The sequence below is a fragment of the Stegodyphus dumicola genome, chromosome 3 (assembly GCF_044657685.1).
Source record: "Stegodyphus dumicola isolate Sdum_Otavi_A_Nest chromosome 3, ASM4465768v1".
NCBI lineage: Eukaryota > Metazoa > Arthropoda > Arachnida > Araneae > Eresidae > Stegodyphus > Stegodyphus dumicola.
Genome location: NC_140770.1, coordinates 266,241,230 through 266,259,759, shown reverse-complemented (window position 1 = coordinate 266,259,759; position 18,530 = coordinate 266,241,230). Strand labels below are relative to the sequence as shown.

The 18,530-nt window shown below is 32.3% G+C and overlaps 1 protein-coding gene across 2 annotated transcripts in view; it reads right to left on the bottom strand.

The window, feature by feature from the left end:
- Positions 1 to 18,530, bottom strand: part of row (zinc finger domain-containing protein relative of woc) — a 236,958-nt gene that overhangs the window by 201,304 nt on the left and 17,124 nt on the right. For both annotated transcript variants that reach the window (XM_085814104.1, XM_085814106.1), the window contains exon 3: positions 12,706 to 12,889. In XM_085814104.1, the coding sequence (XP_085670230.1) occupies positions 12,706 to 12,889 (184 nt within the window). The remainder of the gene's footprint in view (positions 1 to 12,705; positions 12,890 to 18,530) is intronic.

The window sequence follows — 18,530 nt, the reverse complement described above, 5'->3', positions numbered from 1 at the left end:
TGAAAAAAATTGAAATGATTAAAATTAAACCATGAAACTTTTAAAAAGAAAAGAAACTTCACTTACAATAACATTAAATACTAGCTTCTATCATATGTACTAGTAATCAGTAATAACATACCCTGTGGAACCTAAGTAGCACTGCCAGTAATATAATTATATATGTCTTATTTTGATAAATAGACCATGAGCTCATAATATAAACATATATTGTGAGGCTCTATTTGCTTTTAAAAAAAAATTTTCATTAAATTTCGTAAAATGCAAAACTTAAATGAAACAAGCTTGGTAACGTTCAACATACCATGATTATCAATATCCACTGATTTAATCATTCTCTCTATTAGATTTCTGGGGAATTCCAAATACTACATCCAGCAGTGATTGATGTAGTAGTGAAATGAAAGGGTAACAAAGCTATCTAATGCCAATTTTGACCTAGGAAGCCAAAGCTAACAGATTGAAACTGCCAATGTCTCTAATATGTGCTGCAACTAAACCAACATATCTTTTTAGAAACTGCAACTGCAGACTTTTGATTGGCTTTGGAAAGTAATGCTTGCCTTCATATCCTTTATCAAGAGATGCCTGCATGTGAATTCTACTGGTGATCTCCAGTGTTTACAATAATGATTAATGGACAATATATGAAGTGCCTCCCATTAACTATAGTGATGTAAAACACATAGATAGTGAACAATGAAGAATATCTTGTGAAGTGATGAATCATGCTAAACGTTGTTGTGGAGATCCATCGGATAAATGTGGACACAATAATGTAGGCCAGTTTTTCTTGGTTGGTTTTGTTCAACTGGTTTTTGTGCACAGAAATATGAATACCAAGGCCTATGAATAAAAAATGCACAATTCTATTCTGTAACAATATTTTTTTTAAATAGCCTATTTATCATTCCAGAAGATCATGCCTATTTCAACAGCAAAAAATTGTAACAGAGTGATAGATGAAATGAGAATAAATAAACTTGACTGATCAGCCCAAGTCATGAAGCTAAGTGAGTATTTCTGAGATGATCTGAAATCCTAAATGCAAACTTAAACAAACTATCCTAATACTAAAGCAGAATTGCTGAACATCTTGCAAAATACCTGCATATATTTATAAATTCTTAACAGAAAATCTTCTTCAAAAGACATAGACAGTGATAATGATGAATGTCACGCCTGCATTTTATTGACATTTACGAGCATTGGTCAAGATAACTTATATGCCCACAAGTTTTTTTTTTTTTTTAAATATCTTTCAGTTTGACTAAAAATATTATATTATTTACTCGTGTATTCATATGATATGTATACTAATAACAAAATGTTAAGATTGCAAATCACACAAACTGGGTCTTCCTATAAATATTTACCTTCTTTTAACATAAATATCTATTATTGCCGTTTAATGAAATCAAATTTTTACTACTGAGTGAAGTTAAAACTGAATTTCTTTTTTTAAAAAAATAAGGTAAAACAAACTTGTTTCATCATGAATTTTGACTACAACACTCTTGATTTTAAGGGCAATCAGATACAGGTCCCTCTTTTTCATGGAAGAAAAAAGGTCTTTCTTTCTCCCTCCCCCTTCTTGAAAGGGACTTGTGTTTGATTACCCTGAAAATTCACAGAGTTTTATTCAAAATTTATGCCAAAATAAATCTGCTGTTTTGCCTAGTTTTAAACTTTACACTCACATATTTCTCTTATCATTGAATTTGCTTCTGTATTTGTTTTACGAGCATAAAAATGTATAAACAAAGAAATATTGAAATATTATTAAAAAATAAATTAACATTTAAAAAAATAAAAACAGAAAATATATAGAGAGAGATGATTGTAATCAATATGTTAAACCAGAATTTCAATACATAATATACAGAATACTTAAAAGTCACAATTTTGGGGGAGATTGCAAAAAGTTAAATTTATTTAATTATGTATACTTTTAAATCATTAATTATTTTGTAATTAGAAACTAACTATTCATAATTATAAATATTTATTTATTATTAGCTTATAACTATGTTATTCTTTACTCTCTTCTTCCCATCTTTTATTTTTTAACAAAAATTATATGCATATAAGTCCCAATATGCTGTAACTATATGCATGTGGGTTGAGATAAATAGCATTTGCATATGTGTGGGTCATGATGATAGAAAGCTTAAGAAACACTGATCTATAGGCTACCCTATACAAAACTATTCACTGAAGCTCACAGAAGCAATTACAAAAGTGATCAGTTTGTTGTTGATTTAATTAACATAAAGCACAAATAATTAGCTTCTAAAAAAGGATGCCCTCACAGAAGACATTTTAAGAAAAACTCCATATTTATTCTAACATGCAGTTATCCGCTCAGTCACAGTACAACTAAGAACTATAATACTTCACCTATGAAGAAAACATTGAAGAATTCATGCTGAGCAGCTTTCCTGAGCTTAAAGAATCTATATGTTGTATACATTATTAATTTCAATCCCCATAACCTGTGTTACATAATATATCTTAATTTAAGTAATATGTTACAATTCCATCTATCCTAGTTGTCATGCACATACTTGGTAAGGGGAAGCTACCGACCAAGCCCTGCCGGAAGAACAGTTAAGCCTTTCAGTTCTTTAACTGAAAGGAGAGAGGAGAAAATCTGGCAACGAGAAGAAGTGTGCTTGATGCAAGAAGGATGGTATGCTCATGTGAAAAAACAGTCTATCTGAAAGGAGAGAGGAAAAAAAATCTGGCAACAAGAAGAAGAAGCGTGCTTGATGCGAGAAGGACGGCATGCTCATGTGAAAAAATTTTAAATTAGTTTTTCTGTATTCAAGGTTTTTTTTTTTTTTTTTTTTTTGGTTTTTTGTTTTTGTTTGTGTGTGTGTGTGTATATGTGTTAAGAACTGAAAGATGCAATGTGTTACTTGTGCGTTTGATGTAACTGTGAATAAAAACAATACTTTGTGAAAAGATAATGTGTATTTACAAGATGAAAATATAGCTCATGTTATTTTTAAATCTGCATAAGTGTCCCAGTTTATTTCTTGCAAATAGAGTTGACTAATAACATTCATAAGTGGATGGAAACGAACCGAACCGACAAAGATGAATTGGTCCAGGATCATTTTGTCAGTGGGGGCAGCTGGTCGGATGTATATTTGTGGACTCGGAAAAAGCTCAAGTGAATTCCTTACGAATGCTGGGAAGCATATTAAGTGGTATAGTTATCTTCTACCACGTTCTCTCGTTTAAGTGTATTATTTATGATTTTGTGTTTATGAAAAATGTGCTGTTAATGTAGGGGTACACTTCAACAAGTATTTTATAACACAGAAATTATCAGTGTGATTATCATATGAGACTTGAATTACCTTGCAAGTGGATTTATCGTTTATTATATGAGTGAATGATTATTAATTTAAGTAATGCTTGTGTTTTAATTATGAAATATGATTGCATTAACTTTCAAATGCTTATATATAAACATACATGTTCTTATTTTATTGAACATTTGGATACTGTTCATATTTAATGCAGTTACCATGTGTTTATGATTCAACAGAAGTTAAGCATTTAACTTGATGTATAATTTTATGTAAGGAGATTCAGTTTTAATTTTCTGTACTTTTAATTAAGTTGAACATAAAATTCAATAATGTCATTTTTGACCAAATCTAGAAAGGCTGATCTAGTCGCCCTTGCACAAGAGTTTGGTGTTGAAGTGTTACCTACATTTAGAATTTTGCACTTGAGGGAAAAAATTCTTGCTAGCGAAAGCTATGAGGAGCAGGTAGCAAAGGATCTTCTGAGTGTTATCATTACAGATAGGGAGGCAAAGGAGGAAAGGCAAGAAAGGGAATATAAACTAAAGTTAGAGGCAGAGGAGAGGATTGCCATTGAGAAGTATAAGGTAGATTGTTAGGATCACTACTCGAATAGAAGTACTACACCCGAACGGGGGGGGGGGAAGAATGGGAAGGAAAGATCAGTAGAAGAGTTAACAAGGACAATCAGATTATTGACAATAAAAGTTCCAAGTAAAGCAGATCGCTGGGACTATTTCTTCTCCAGTTTAGAAAGAGCTTATGTCAATGAAAATGTCCCTGATGAGCATAAGGCTAAAATTTTGATTTACCTTTTGGGAGATAAAGCGGCAAATTTATTAACATTGGTAAGCGAGGATAAGTATGGGAATTATGAGGAAATAAAGGAAACTGTGTTGAAAGAATTTAAACCTTCACCTCAGGTATGCCTGGAGAATTTCAGAAAAGCAAGACGAAGTTCAGAAGAGACCTTTGGCCAGTTTTCTACTAGAGTTACTGCCATGTGAGAAAATTATGTGAAAACAAGGGGGTGACAGACTTTGAAGGTCTTAATTAGTTGGTGGTAGCAGACAAAATCTACCAGACGCTTGATACGGAAACTGCAGTACACATAGACACATAGATATAAGGCAGGAAGACTCATGGTTCAAGCCAAGAGAGCTTGGAAAGGATTGTGACGTATTCTTTGCGGCTAAAGGGAAGTCCTACAATGTACATTGGGAAGCTTGTGAAACTAAGATTTTAAATCAGGCAGTAGGTGAGAAACCTAAGGTCGAAGAGAAACGAGGCAGTCAGCATGGGTCAGAAACCATAGGGAAAAACACTGGGAACATTAAAGGTTTAACATGTTTTGTATGTGGTTCAGCTTCACATTTTAAAAGGCACTGTCCTCAGATTAAAGGTTCTAGGCAGTATAACGGAAATGAGGAAAAGGATAAAGCCAGGGTAAACTGGGTAATCTGGATGAGAAAGAAAAGGTGGAATCAAGTGAAAGCCAAGAACCTCAGCCAGGAAGACTATAAACAGCGGATGTATTTAGAAGAGAGCAGGAGACTTGTGAATGTCTGGTAGTTGCATGGGATAATGCTCAGAAAGAAAAGGGGAATTATTATACAGTGGATAACTTTCTCTTTCATAAGGACAAAATTCTTGGGGAAAGTGTAGGGCAATTAGTTGTACCTAAGAGTCGAAGGAAGGAAATCTTTTTATTGGGAAGGTCTGAGGTTAGACGTTCAGAAATTTTGCAAAGCATGTAAAGAGTGCCACTTGACTAGACCAATTAAAACTGTTGATAGGATACCAATCACTCCAGTAATGAGGCCAGATCTGCCCTTTCCAAATTGTAAAAATTGATGTGATAGGTCCGATTGATCTTCCCATTTCTAAGGATCATAAGTATATATTATGTTTAGTTGATCAGCATACCAGATTAGCAGAATACCTCTAACTAGCCTCTCCGCCAAGTCAACTTGTGAGGAGTTATTACATATTTTTTCAAGAACGGGTATTCCAAATATAATTGCATGCAACAATGGAACAAATTTTAAAGCAGATTTGACTCAAGAATTTGAGAGACGAATAGGGGCCAGTCCTAAGTTTTCGACCCCTGGATATCCCAAATCTAATGGATTAGTTGAATGGTTTAATGGTACTTTACAAAAAATGTTGCATCATGTTATCAGAGAAGGTAGAGGGTGGCATTTGCAAATTCCTTATGTGTTGTGGGCCTATAGAGAAGTACCCAACTCAACAACTAGGTGGCTCCATTTCAACTCATGTACGGCAAGACACCTCAGGGACCTCTGTCAATATTAAAATCATCATGGACAGGGAAACATGAAAATTTATAATTAGATGCAACTCCTGTTTATACATATTTACAAAATATAAAGGCTAGGTTTGAGAAGGCAGCGGAGCAGGCAAAGCTCACAACTAAAATTCAACAAGAGACGACAACACACTATCATAATTTAAGGTCTACCATAAAAACATTTAAGGTGGGAGATAAGGCGATAGTCTTGATTTATGCTAGGTGGCAGTGTCCTGCAAATATATTGGAACAGAGAGTTCTCACTCTTTTCTAGTACAAATGCCCGATGGAACGAAAAGACATGTTCATCAGAATAAGATTAGACCTTATATAGTTAGATCCCAAGCAGTAAATGTTATCTTGGAGGGGGAAGAAGAGTTTGGGGAAATTGAATCTACACCTGTCAAAAAAGTAGGAAAGAGATTTTCTGAATCTCTGGAAGAATTAGAAATGTCTAATTTAGATTCAGTCCAAAGAAGTAAACTTTTAGGGCTACTTAGGAAATATCAAACATTATTTACATGTCCAGTGCAACCAGCATGAGTAGTTACACACAAGATCGAACTTATTCCTACTGCTATTAGGAAGAAACCCCACTGCTATGGAATACCCCTGGCATACCACAAAGCAGTAGATGAGCAGATACGTGAGTTGCTAGAATCAGGATTAATTGAACCTTCTGAGTCAGAAATTGCTCATCCTATAGTTTGTGTGGCGAAAAAGGATGTTACAGTTAGAATGTGCATAGATTTTAGATCATTGAATGTTGTGACAAAAACTCCAACATTTCCCATGAAAGACATGCAGGAATTGACTTTTGTGGCGGGTGCAGCTAACTGGCTGACAAGCATCGAACTTCGAAAAGGGTATTGGCAAATCCGAATGGATGAAAAGAGCAAACCTTTGACTGCATTTGCAACATGTAATGGAGTGTGTGGAGAACAATGCCTTCTGGCTTATCAGGAGCCTCGGGGACATTCCAGAAGAAAATGAATTGTGCTTTGCAGAATCATAGTGATTATGCTCAGGCATCTATATAGATGATGTGGTGATTTTCTCGAAAACATTTGAGGAACACTTGAAACACATTTCTCTGGTTCTGAACACTTTAGAAAAATTAGGATTTTCTGTACGTTTAGACAAATGTTCTTTTGCAACTAAAAAAATCAAATATTTGGGGCATATAATTGGAGGAGGCAAGCATTGTCCTGATGAAGAAAGGGTCAAAGCAATTAGAAAACTCATCAGGCCAGTCACAAAAAAAGATGCGAGATCGGTTTTAGGATTAATGGGAGTTTATCGATCTTATATTCCCAATTATGCAGAAATATCGCCACCATTGACAGAGTTGACTAAGAAGAGGCATGCCAATATTGTTCTATGGGGGGAGTTGGAACAGAATGCTTTTAACAAATTAAAGGATACTTTGTGCCAAGCGACATCTCTGGCCACACCAAATATTGGAAAGCCATTTCAGATCCATTGTGATGCATCCAATTTGGCGGTAGGCTGCTGTTTAACCCAGATAGACGAGAGTGGTAACTTTTGTCCTATTGCATTTGCAAGCCAAAAGTTTTTTTAAACTCAGAGAAATTGGGCAAGCATTGAGAAGGAAGCTTGGGCAGCCTTATTTGGCCTGAATAAATTTGATAAATGGATCTATGGGGCTCAGGTAGAAATTATAACGGATCACAATCCTCTCAGATATTTGAACAAAACTACCCCTCGAAGTCCCAAATTGACGAGGTGGGCTATCGCATTGCAGAAATGGAACTTGCGGATTAGTCATAGGCCAGGGATCCAGCACCAAAGTGCTGATATACTCTCCCGTCTGGATCAGATATGATATGAGTAATATAATTTGATTGTTTTTTTATTTTTCTTTGTTTTTTGTATGGTTGTAATAATTTATTGTTTGTTCTGTTTTGTTTTATTTAACACTGTACGAGGTTGGCATTGTGTATAAGTAGTGTACAGAAAATTTCCTTGGATATTTATTAATGAAATATGTCCCAAAGAAAGGACAAATTTCATTCTTGGCAGGGGCGTGTCATGCACATACTTGGTAAGGGGAAGCTACCGACCAAGCATGCATTAAAAACAAGAATTAATTATGCACATGTTATTTATTATTCTCATCCATTTCTTATTTTCCTAGTTACCTGACATTCTTAGAATTCCTCTTTCTAGTCATCAGAGTATAATAATCTTGGAGCAGTAAATAATATGATATTTGTTTCAACAATAAATCAGCTACTGCCTAAGTATCTGATAATAAATTTACTGTATTACCCTAACAATTAACTGTTGGATGATATGAAAAGTTTAAGATACGTGCTTCAGGCTTTAAGACGACATAATTTAGTAAAGGAAGATAACATGATGAAGAGCATTATTTTGAACCACTGATAAATGAAGTAAATCTGAATACCTGGAAAGAGTTTGAGATCAAACATACATAAATCTGCTAAGAATATATAATTATGTATCCAAAACACAGCGAATAATAAAATTGGAATCTTCGGATGCTGCATGGACTTCTTTCCAAACAAGAATTGTAACCCATTACTTCACTATTCTAGTTTTATACCCTTATATAGGATTCCAGACATTAAAATCCAGACTTCATTTTGCTTTCAAGTTTACTGAATCACTACATTAAGCCTCTGTGGCACAGTGTGTCCGGTCTGGACACATCTAAAAATTTCCTTCTCTACGCACAGAAAAATTGAATGTAAAAGGATTTATAGGTTACTATATATATATTATTCTGAACCTTCTTTATTTATAGTAGATGGCAGCTCAACACAAACCAGTCCATGAGTCCATATATTTTAGCCATAAAATATATGGACTCTTATATTTTAGCCTAAACATGGCTAAAATATATGGACCCTCATTTTTCAAAGAAAGCTTCCAGATTCTTTTCAGGGTATAAAAGAAATAGTTTGAAAAGAAATTTCTATGTAATTTTTTTGGCTATATGCTAATCTCCTTATTCTATATTAGTTTTAAATTTTTATCTTGAAATCTTGCCTAAAATCAAACGGCGAACTCTACGTGTGCCCAGACCGGGCTCACAGATAATTTAGGACTACTGAGAGTCTGTATTCTTTGTTTCTCCCCACCTCATCGGTCAGTTCCTTGAGAACAATGCTCGTTTCAGCACTCTTTTTGAAGCTCTTTTCAATCAGTGTGCCACTTTGGGCACACCCACAGAATTAAAACAATAAATGCTACCTTCACAAAATTTTACTTGTGTATACCTCTAGGCCTAATAAGACTACTTTTTTTTTTTTTTTTTTTTTTAAAGCAAAATTCCGACTATAAAAGGTAGCCTGCCAGAAAGGGTTAAGAAAAATAACTGGCTTTACAGTCAAAAGTCACATGGCATTTAAGAAAAAGGGGGAGACTATTCAAAGTGAAGAGTTTAAGCATAGATGATCACTTACTCAAACTTCACTTAACTGGGGGAAGTAAAAAGAAAATCAAAATAATCAGAAATTAAAGAAATTCAGTAAGTTAATGAGACTTTCAGAGAACTCAGCTTAAAAAAAAACTTAGAATAATTTTGATACATAAAAAATATTGAAACATGATCAAAATAAAGAAATTAAATTTTCAGACAGAAAGAAATGCTATAATAGGAATAACAGTATTGATATGAAAGATCTATACAGACTAATACTGAAGTGAACTTGATATTATTACTTTCCACAGTAGCATATTTCATTTCTCATCTAATTCTTTCTCAGTCATATATAAATTAAAGTAGTTATGTGTAGTATGAGTAAAATTTCTCAGAATTTTGTATTACATTTCATTAAATTTTAAATGATGTATGACTATCTGAAAAAATTAATATATTAGAATATTTAGAGAATAATATATTAGAAGATACAGCAAAAGAGTCTCTGATTTCAAAATTAAAAATCTCGACACCAAAGATTGATAGAGGAATACAAGAAGCAATATATTTATTGTGAAAGCTGTAAGAATGTTATACAGAAGTTTTGAAATAATAGTTACAAAAGCTGCCAACAGATGGTGCTATATCAATTTGCATAAAAAAGTCATCCTTTGCAGTTTTGCAACCTCATCACAACTGCTTTGAAATGTCCACTGCTCCAGTGAAGTTAGAATAGCACCTCTCGCAATACAGTGGTGGCGCAAATGAAAAATGAAATTTGCTATCACATCCTGCACTGTCTCAACAGAAATAGATTCAAATTCACACAGATCTACAATTCAAGCTACCCTAACGTGGTGGGATGGTTTTGATAAACAGTCTTTCAATGCGCCCCATAAAAAGTAGTCACAAAAAAATAAGATCGGCTAAATATAGAGGCCAATTCCTGCCTGCACCAGTAAATTTGGAATAATCCAATGCAATGACTCTATTCTTAAAGTATTCATCAAGAAAATGAAACACCTGTTTAGTGCGACAGTCGGTGCCTGGTCAATTATCCAGGCCTAGCTGTATGGCAATAAACTGTTCCAAAATTGCGATATCATGTTTACTAGTGATTGCTTCTCGCATGAAAAAATGGCCGATAATGCATCTACTTCTTATCATATCCCAAATAATAACTTTGCAGTGGTTTTGTCTCACGCAAATGGGGATTTTCAGAACCCCAAAATTGCCAGTTTTGTTTATTTATGAAGCCATTCATGTGGAAGTATGCTTCATCTGTGAACTAGATATAGCCATCTATTAAGTAATATTAAGTAAAGTAATCTATCTAGTAATATTAAGTAAATCCCAAGAAAGTGAATCAGTTTTTCTTATTTACTTTTGTACTAGTCTTTAAAACTAGTCTATGCACTAGAAATTAAAATGCATCTATCAGAGTGATGTCATCCACTCTGCTATTTACAGATTGATAATACAAAATATAATTCCATTTCAAATTTAGTAATTGTTATTAAACTATGAAATGACTTTTCTATAACTTGTTATGTGAAATAAATGATTTTACTGGCATTATAAAAATAATATAAATCAATTAGCTATTTATCACACACACCAAAAAACAAAAAACGACAGAGAAGCGATTCTAGTTTTATACCATTATATAGGGTTTCAGACATTAAAAATCCAGATTTTCTTTTGCTTTCAAGTTTACTGAATCACCAAATTAAGAAAAATAACTGGCTTTGCAATCAAAAGTCACATGACATTTAAGAAAAAGTGGAAGACTATCCAAAGTGAAGAGTTTAAGCATAGATGATCACTTACTCAAACTTCACTTCACTGGAGCAAGTAAAAAAAATCAAAATAATCAGAAATTCTAGTTAATGAGACTTTCAGAGAACTCAGCTTAAAAAAACTTAGAACAATTTTGATGCATAAGAAACATCAAAACATGGTCAAAATAAAGAAATTCAACTTTTTAATAATGCATTTACTTTCCAAAAATTACACAAAGTGACAGTTCCAAAAAATCAAGTTTCCAATTGATGACATATATTCACTTGGAAATTAGAATTAATTACAGCTATTAACTTTTTTCAAATATATTTGCATCTGAAAATAATACTTTTCAATGACAGAAATAACACTTGAAAACATAGCTACAAAGAGAGTAACAAAAATATGCTTTAAATGACATCATCAATTTCTTAAAGAGAATTTATGAAATGTTTTAAAAAATAGAATAAAACTTTAGAATGACTCAGTTGTGCCTGATTCTAAATAAAAACAAAGCCTGCATACTAAAAATTTGCTTTTTTTATGTACATTTTTAACACTTCAAGAGGAGTATATATGCTTGGAGTATGTCTAAATGACCCAAAAAATCATAGGAGTTTTGCATTTATGGGTTCTTTAAAGGGAAACATATAATGGAATATAACTTCCTTGATTTCAGAATAATATGCAATTTCAGTTTACCCAAAACACTCAAAATTAATTCAACACATTTTAAAAAAAATCTTCATTTAGAATGTCTTAAGTGCATAAAATTCTACTTATCGAGAACAGACAAAATTTATTGTTTATAAATATTAACTGCAGGAAACATTTAACACGTTGTCTGCCCAACACGAGATAACTCATATTAGCACTCTTCTTCAGGATGACCAATATGAGTTATTTCGTAGTTTCTTGATTTAACACTTCTACGCCGCTACGAGTTACTTACTCGCTTAGCACTTGTTTTAGCTGTACCGAGGCAACAAATCAAAGCATGTCTGTACGAATCAACTCTTAGTGGGCTTCTATAAAGAGCTTTGTCTAACAAAAGCCAATTACAACATAATTTGTAGGACCCTTTTTTCATCAAAAAAAAAAAAACCCACCCTGTAAACTTTTTAATGACTGTTATGAATCATAATTGGTATTTTTAAATATGATTAAATCAATTTGGCTTCTTGCACCGGAATCTGAAATGTGTCGTGGCAGTCAACGTGTTAATTTGACTTATCAAAAATTTCAAATTCCAAGTAGGCTGATATTTTAATGAAGCAGGATAAAAAAAAAAAAAATTGTTTTATATTCAATCATAATATACCTTGCTTTCCACTGAAGAAAGGTCATTAAATAATGTTATTCAGTATATCAATTACACTTTACTATGGAATTGTATAAAAATACTTCATGACTATAAAAAGATTGTAATACGTAAATAATAAATAACATGATGTTAAAGTTTTTGGTTCATATTTAACAAACATTACAAAAAGATAAATTTGAAGAGAATACAAAAAAAATGCACGAGTGATTAGTAAACCTGCAAATTAAAGATAAACACTAGTTAAGTGCAGAATATATAAAATTTAAACTAACGACAATTTTCTTATTCTTCTTTGAATGCTACAGATGGAAGAAGCAAAATGTAACAAAAAGATTTTATTACAATTTTATTTTGTTTTATGCTTATTTGCATTTTAATATTTTATATAAATTTATATAAGTTTCAGAATAAAAACAATGTGTTAAAATGCCTGCATTAATATGCCTGCTTAATAAAGCAAATTTACTTAAAGCTGTAAGGGAAAAAGTTGGTTATACATGTCTGATCTTATTAAATTCTGAAGAAATATTTGTTAAAATAAAAAATTTAAAAGTCGTACTTTCTAAATTAGGGACGATACTTTCATTTACAGGAAATTTGGACATCTTTGGATAATTTGCCAATTCGGTGTTATTAATGGCACTACCGAGTATTGTTGGGGCACTACCGAGTATTGTTGGGGCACTACCGAGTATCGTTGGAGCACTACCATGAGGAGGCACAGTAGGTTGAATCAGTGCATTCTAAAAAAAAAATGGATTGAAATTTAATAAATATTGCTAGAACTAAAAGATACAGCACACTGGTTTTTATATAAAACTTTACAAATGAAAAACATTAGAAACATTCAAAAAATTTTAATTAATTTTCAAATAAATTTAATAAATATTGCTAGAACTAAAAGATACAGCACACTGGTTTTTATATAACACTTTACAGATGAAAAACATTAGAAACATTCAAAAAATGTTAATTAATTTTCAAATAAATTTAAAACATTAGTACAATTACATTACAGTATAAAAATTCTGTAATAACAAAATCTGCTGTATTTCGTAACTACATAGTACTCACTCAAAGGTTTTTGAACACGCAATTTACGAAACTGAAGACGACCAGTTTATTTTTCCAGCTTATATGTTCAGAAAATTAGAATAATATTCAGCTTCAAGAAAGTTACAGCTAAAAAGCTCACATTATATTCCTTTTAATCAATTTCTTAATTTTACATAGAAATTTTGATAATTTAAATAAAATGGCATATCATTACACAAAAAAAAATCAAATACTTACCATAAATTAATTTGGTACATTGACCCCAAAATTTTAAATGAATAATCAGTTTTTATGGGGATCATGGGTTGGCAACTGCTTTTCCAAATTGTCACCAACATGCACCCTGGCGGCTGGTAAAAATCACAATATTTGAAAATAGCACCATCTATTTACAATATCAGTAACCAGTATTAAGTAAGAATTTGGCATGGTGCCTATGTATTGCAGTGTTTGGCTTCATGATCTCAATAACCGATAAGTAGTGAATAATCAATAATTTATGTACATCTGACATTTAAATAAAACCTCCATTTTTTACTGATAGATCATTCAAAACCCTATGGTACAGAATTGCAACTTATTTCCTCAACATTCTTTTAACCAGTCCTTTATGTGATAAATATAGTCTTTGTTATATTTCAAAGTGTTCTAATTAGTAATTCAATGAACCTCTTTTCTGTTCTTATTGCAGTTCAAGTCTTTTCTATTCTTATTGCAGTCCAAGGAACTGAATAATGTTCCCTATGCATATATTCATATAACAATTCTTATTTCAAGGCAATTGTAATTCTTTTTTACTTATATTTTAAAATATACTTACTGGCATGACAGATTTCCTAGCTGTTTGAGCAAGTATTCAAAAATAACAGTGCAACTTCCTTTTGCACACTTTCAAAATTTCAGTCATTAACACATTACTTTTCTTCAACACACAATCAAAAGATTATCTAAAGCTCAGCACAGCCAATAGGAAGCAGATTCTTAATCTTTCACAAAATGTATGCAGTACACTCCCTGAACAAGAACCGTATTGCATAGAGCTACAGAGGCAGGTCCACACTTAACAGGAGCAATTTCATTTATTCAACATCAATAAACAGTCATTCAACCTTCTATCACCACCCTCTGAAGCCTTTACAGAAGTTTCATCTTCATTACATCAGATAACGAAATCCTATTTGTTAATTTACAAAGGAAGAGTATAGCCCCAAGGAAAAACCTCTCTAAGCCTGTCACTTCTCAGACCGAGTAAAGACAAACATTCTCCAGATCAGATCTCAACTTTCTTCAGAATTAAATACTAAAGAGCTAGGAATAGCTATTGAGGAAATGAAAAAGATACATTCTAGCAAACACTTAATGCAATGTAAGGGAAAGTACCATCTGAAAGTACTACATAAAGTTATTCCAGAAAAGTCATCTCATTCAACATCAGTTCAAACTCACTCTGTCAAGAAGACCTTGATTATACTGTATAGAACACCAACATCAGCCATAGTAGACGATATTCGTCAACCTACAGTACAGTTGTTTATATTCAGCTGCAATAAAGGAACAATTCATGCCTAGAACCTCACTCAGCACAACTGCAGATAATGCACATATATTGTTGACATACAGCAATAGAAACCAAATTTTTTTTTATTTTAAGAACATCCAGGATTTAATACTTGTATCTTTAGGCATTTTCCTACAGTAACATGGCGTACAACTGACTAAGACATGTCAGTTGATCACGCAAAGCACTGCTGCTTGCTCCACCTGTAGAAATTGCATTAATGGCCCAGTTTCTAATACAAATAAAGAGACACTTTCAAGACATCTCATTCTGCCAGCACAAAATGCACTATTTTAATTAATAACATACTATACCTTATAAAGTAAATTTACAGAATATTATTACTTGTGCTTTATTTAGAATGTATGTGGAGATGAAAAATGTCATAAACAGAGGAGGAAAAAAGGTTGTAGGACATTTCGAAATGAAAAAAAAAAAATATCCATTTCAAAGACGCATTACACAGAATAAGGGTTTTAAAAGACCTTCCAGATAAAAAAAACAATTACTTATTCTTTATTCAACAATAATAGAGAGAAAAACTAAAAATAGATACTAATTAGTAACATAGAAAAATCTTAGTTCTACTATCCTTCATCATCATATATGTCATCACCTCGGTCCACAGACTCGCTATGTAAGAAGACTGAAATATCAAGCACCTCCTGTGAACGGGGCTTCTCTTTTTTCTTGTCGTTTCCTGTAGGTGGCAATTATCAGATCTAATAAAATAAACAGGTCATTACAGGTGATTTGTTATGGTATTTCTGCTGACAGATGCAGAAACACCCTTCATATAGCAGACTTGGTCCACGGTGATTTCCGTCTCTTTAATGCTTTGAAAAATTCACAACAAATACAGACAGAACAGTTAAGCTGAATTCATATTAGCATGCTCATATGAATGCTGTGAATGAATTAACGAACTGCGAAATGACATGATCATACCACAGCGGAAACATTCACTTTAAAAAGTGTCATTTGTGCACACTAGCTGGCTCCTCATATTATAAAGGAGGAAGACATACCTCCTATTTCTGCTCTCTCCTTTTATTATTTGAAAGGATTGCTTTGTATTTTCCTTTAAAATCTCCCGATTTTTTTGCGTCAAATTTTAGACATTCCAAACTTTTTGGAGAAATGTTTAAATATTTCCTTATTAAAGTAGTCAATTCATACTAAACAACAAAAATGCTATTTGACTGTTTTGTTTTTGTTGTTTGACTTCTGAATTAGTATTTGTTCGGTGTGTTATTGTGTCTTAACTAGTCAATTCATCTTAAGTCTTGATCAACATATGAAATTTATGCATTACAGATTCTAAGATTACAATGGCTAAGCATGTCAAGTTGATGACTATGCACTATGGCCACTTTAATAAGAAAATACCAAAGTTCATATTTTCTTACTTTCCTTGACCATTTTTAATTTCTGTAACTTTTCAGGATTTTCCAGATGAGGGAGATTCCTGCTTTGTCGAAAAATAATGTTTACTATTGCCTTACTACTGTGTATCTATTTATCTGCCTATGGAACAGTTTGCTTCAGAGAAAGTCAGTTACCTTACTTTTACAACTGCTTTCATATGAGGCAGGTATAAAGCATTTAGTATCAAAGTAACAGCAGCAAAAGTCTCATGAATAAATAAACATTGTAATACAGTTATATGATAAACAAAGAGTTGAATTTTTATTTTATTAGTTACAGTTTTATTTATGTGAAATTCTATGTTAATTTTTAGACTATTTTATGTAAAAATATGCAAACTTATTTTATTATTCATCCCTATCAAAAACTGCCCAATACATCTACAAATTAATAACAAATTTTAATTTATAAATTTAAAAAAGTTTTGCCACAATTTACGTTTTAAGGCAATTAAGCTGTATCTTTGAAATTACACCTTACAGAACAAAAATGAAGCCAATTTTAATCAGCACCACAAATATATCACTTTTAAGACACCAGTTTGCTTGCTAGCCAGTATTATATAGATTTAAATAAAGTAATTTCATTTACAATACACCGTTTCTTATCTTCAGATATACATTAATATTTGGACTGGAATTTACAATACTTACGTATTAATGCCACCGCAGCTGCGATTTGGCCGAATTTAAGTGCCACTAATCTACACCTAAAATCTTCAAGACAAATCATAAATTAAAACACTTTATTTAAAATCAAGACACTTTCAAAAATCAAAACACTTTATTTAAAATCAAAGTAGTCAATTAGATTTCGGTGGAAAATGGGCTAATATAGAGTCTAACATAGATTCAAAACAGTCTCTATTTTCTTTGATCTGATGCTGTTTTCATAGGAACTCTGCTAAATAAGATTCTAAATGATGTCTCGCTGTCCCCCTATGTCTCTTGTTCCTCCATTTAGTACTGCCCCACATTCTCTCAACTGTTTGAGTATGAACGCCTGTATCAGAATCAATAAAATTGTATTTATGATTAACTTTAGCATGTAGGAATCCTTCTTCTATTCTGATTGTTTGATAACCTTTCCAACTGTCAGAATAAATTTGTGCTACCATCTGCAATGTTTTCAATAATTTTATTAAGAAGGGTAGAGCCAGTTCTATTAGGAACATTGGCAACAAAAGAATCTTTTATTTCTCTACATATACCACCAAACACCCACTGTTCGGGTAACACTCGACCTTAATTATTTTTATGTTTAATAAAAAAACTTTCATCAATTTCCACAATGTAATTTGGTCCACCTACCTTCTTGTTTGGTTTATTCTCCGTATCCAAGACACGTAACTCACACATGTAATTGTTCCAGGTTATAACAGTTTTATCCGATAAATCAAGTGGCTTTTCACAAATCGATGTCAACTCCTCACACCAGTAATATATGAATCTCAAAGCTGAACAAAATGGAATTCTGCTTAATTCAAACCAGTTTTCTTTTCTAAGTCCCACTTGCTGATCACATTGTCTTAAGTTACATTTCCAAAACGTGTGTTTACCAAAATAAAGTTTCATATCACACGAATTGGTACACTTTCATTTTTTTGATAAAATATTTCGCTCCTGAAAAAATAAAATTGCATTTTCTTCTGTGTTTGGCAAATCCCAAAGACGCATTTTCGTAGCACTAAAAAATGGCATCAAAAATCAGCAAACAACAAGACAAAAAAGAATCCAAAAGATAACTATGTGCGAATAACAGGATTGCTCTTTATTGAAGCATCATCACAACTTCTGCTGCGGTGGCGGTACATAAGTACAGAATTTACAATATCTATTTTTAAAAAACTATAGAAATAAGTTCCAATATTTAAAAGTTATGTTGATATGAAAATGTAGTAAATAAACTATAATAACTAGGAAAAGAACTATGAGATACAGCAACTTTAAAAAAATATAACCGCCTTCATGACAAGACTGTTTGAAGCTGGGCTGTGGAGTCAGCAGAGAAAATGACTTACTCCGACTCCTGGAATTTTAGACTCCGACTCACTCATACATATATGTAAACATATGCGCAAGGGTTACAGCTTATTTTTTTAATATAAAAGAAATAATAGATGCTACAGAAAAAAAAAATGATGGCATAGCAAATTATTTATATTAATTAGCATTTATTATGAAATGGAAAAACTGGCATTAGTTATTTCTATGAAGAAGTATAGTTTTGGCAAGATCTTCTTTGTTGGAGGACCATAGATCCGATTTCATAAACTTCAAAGCTGAGAAGAATCTTTCCATATTGACTTTAGTAGGAGGAAGAGCTGTTAGGGCTACTTTTAA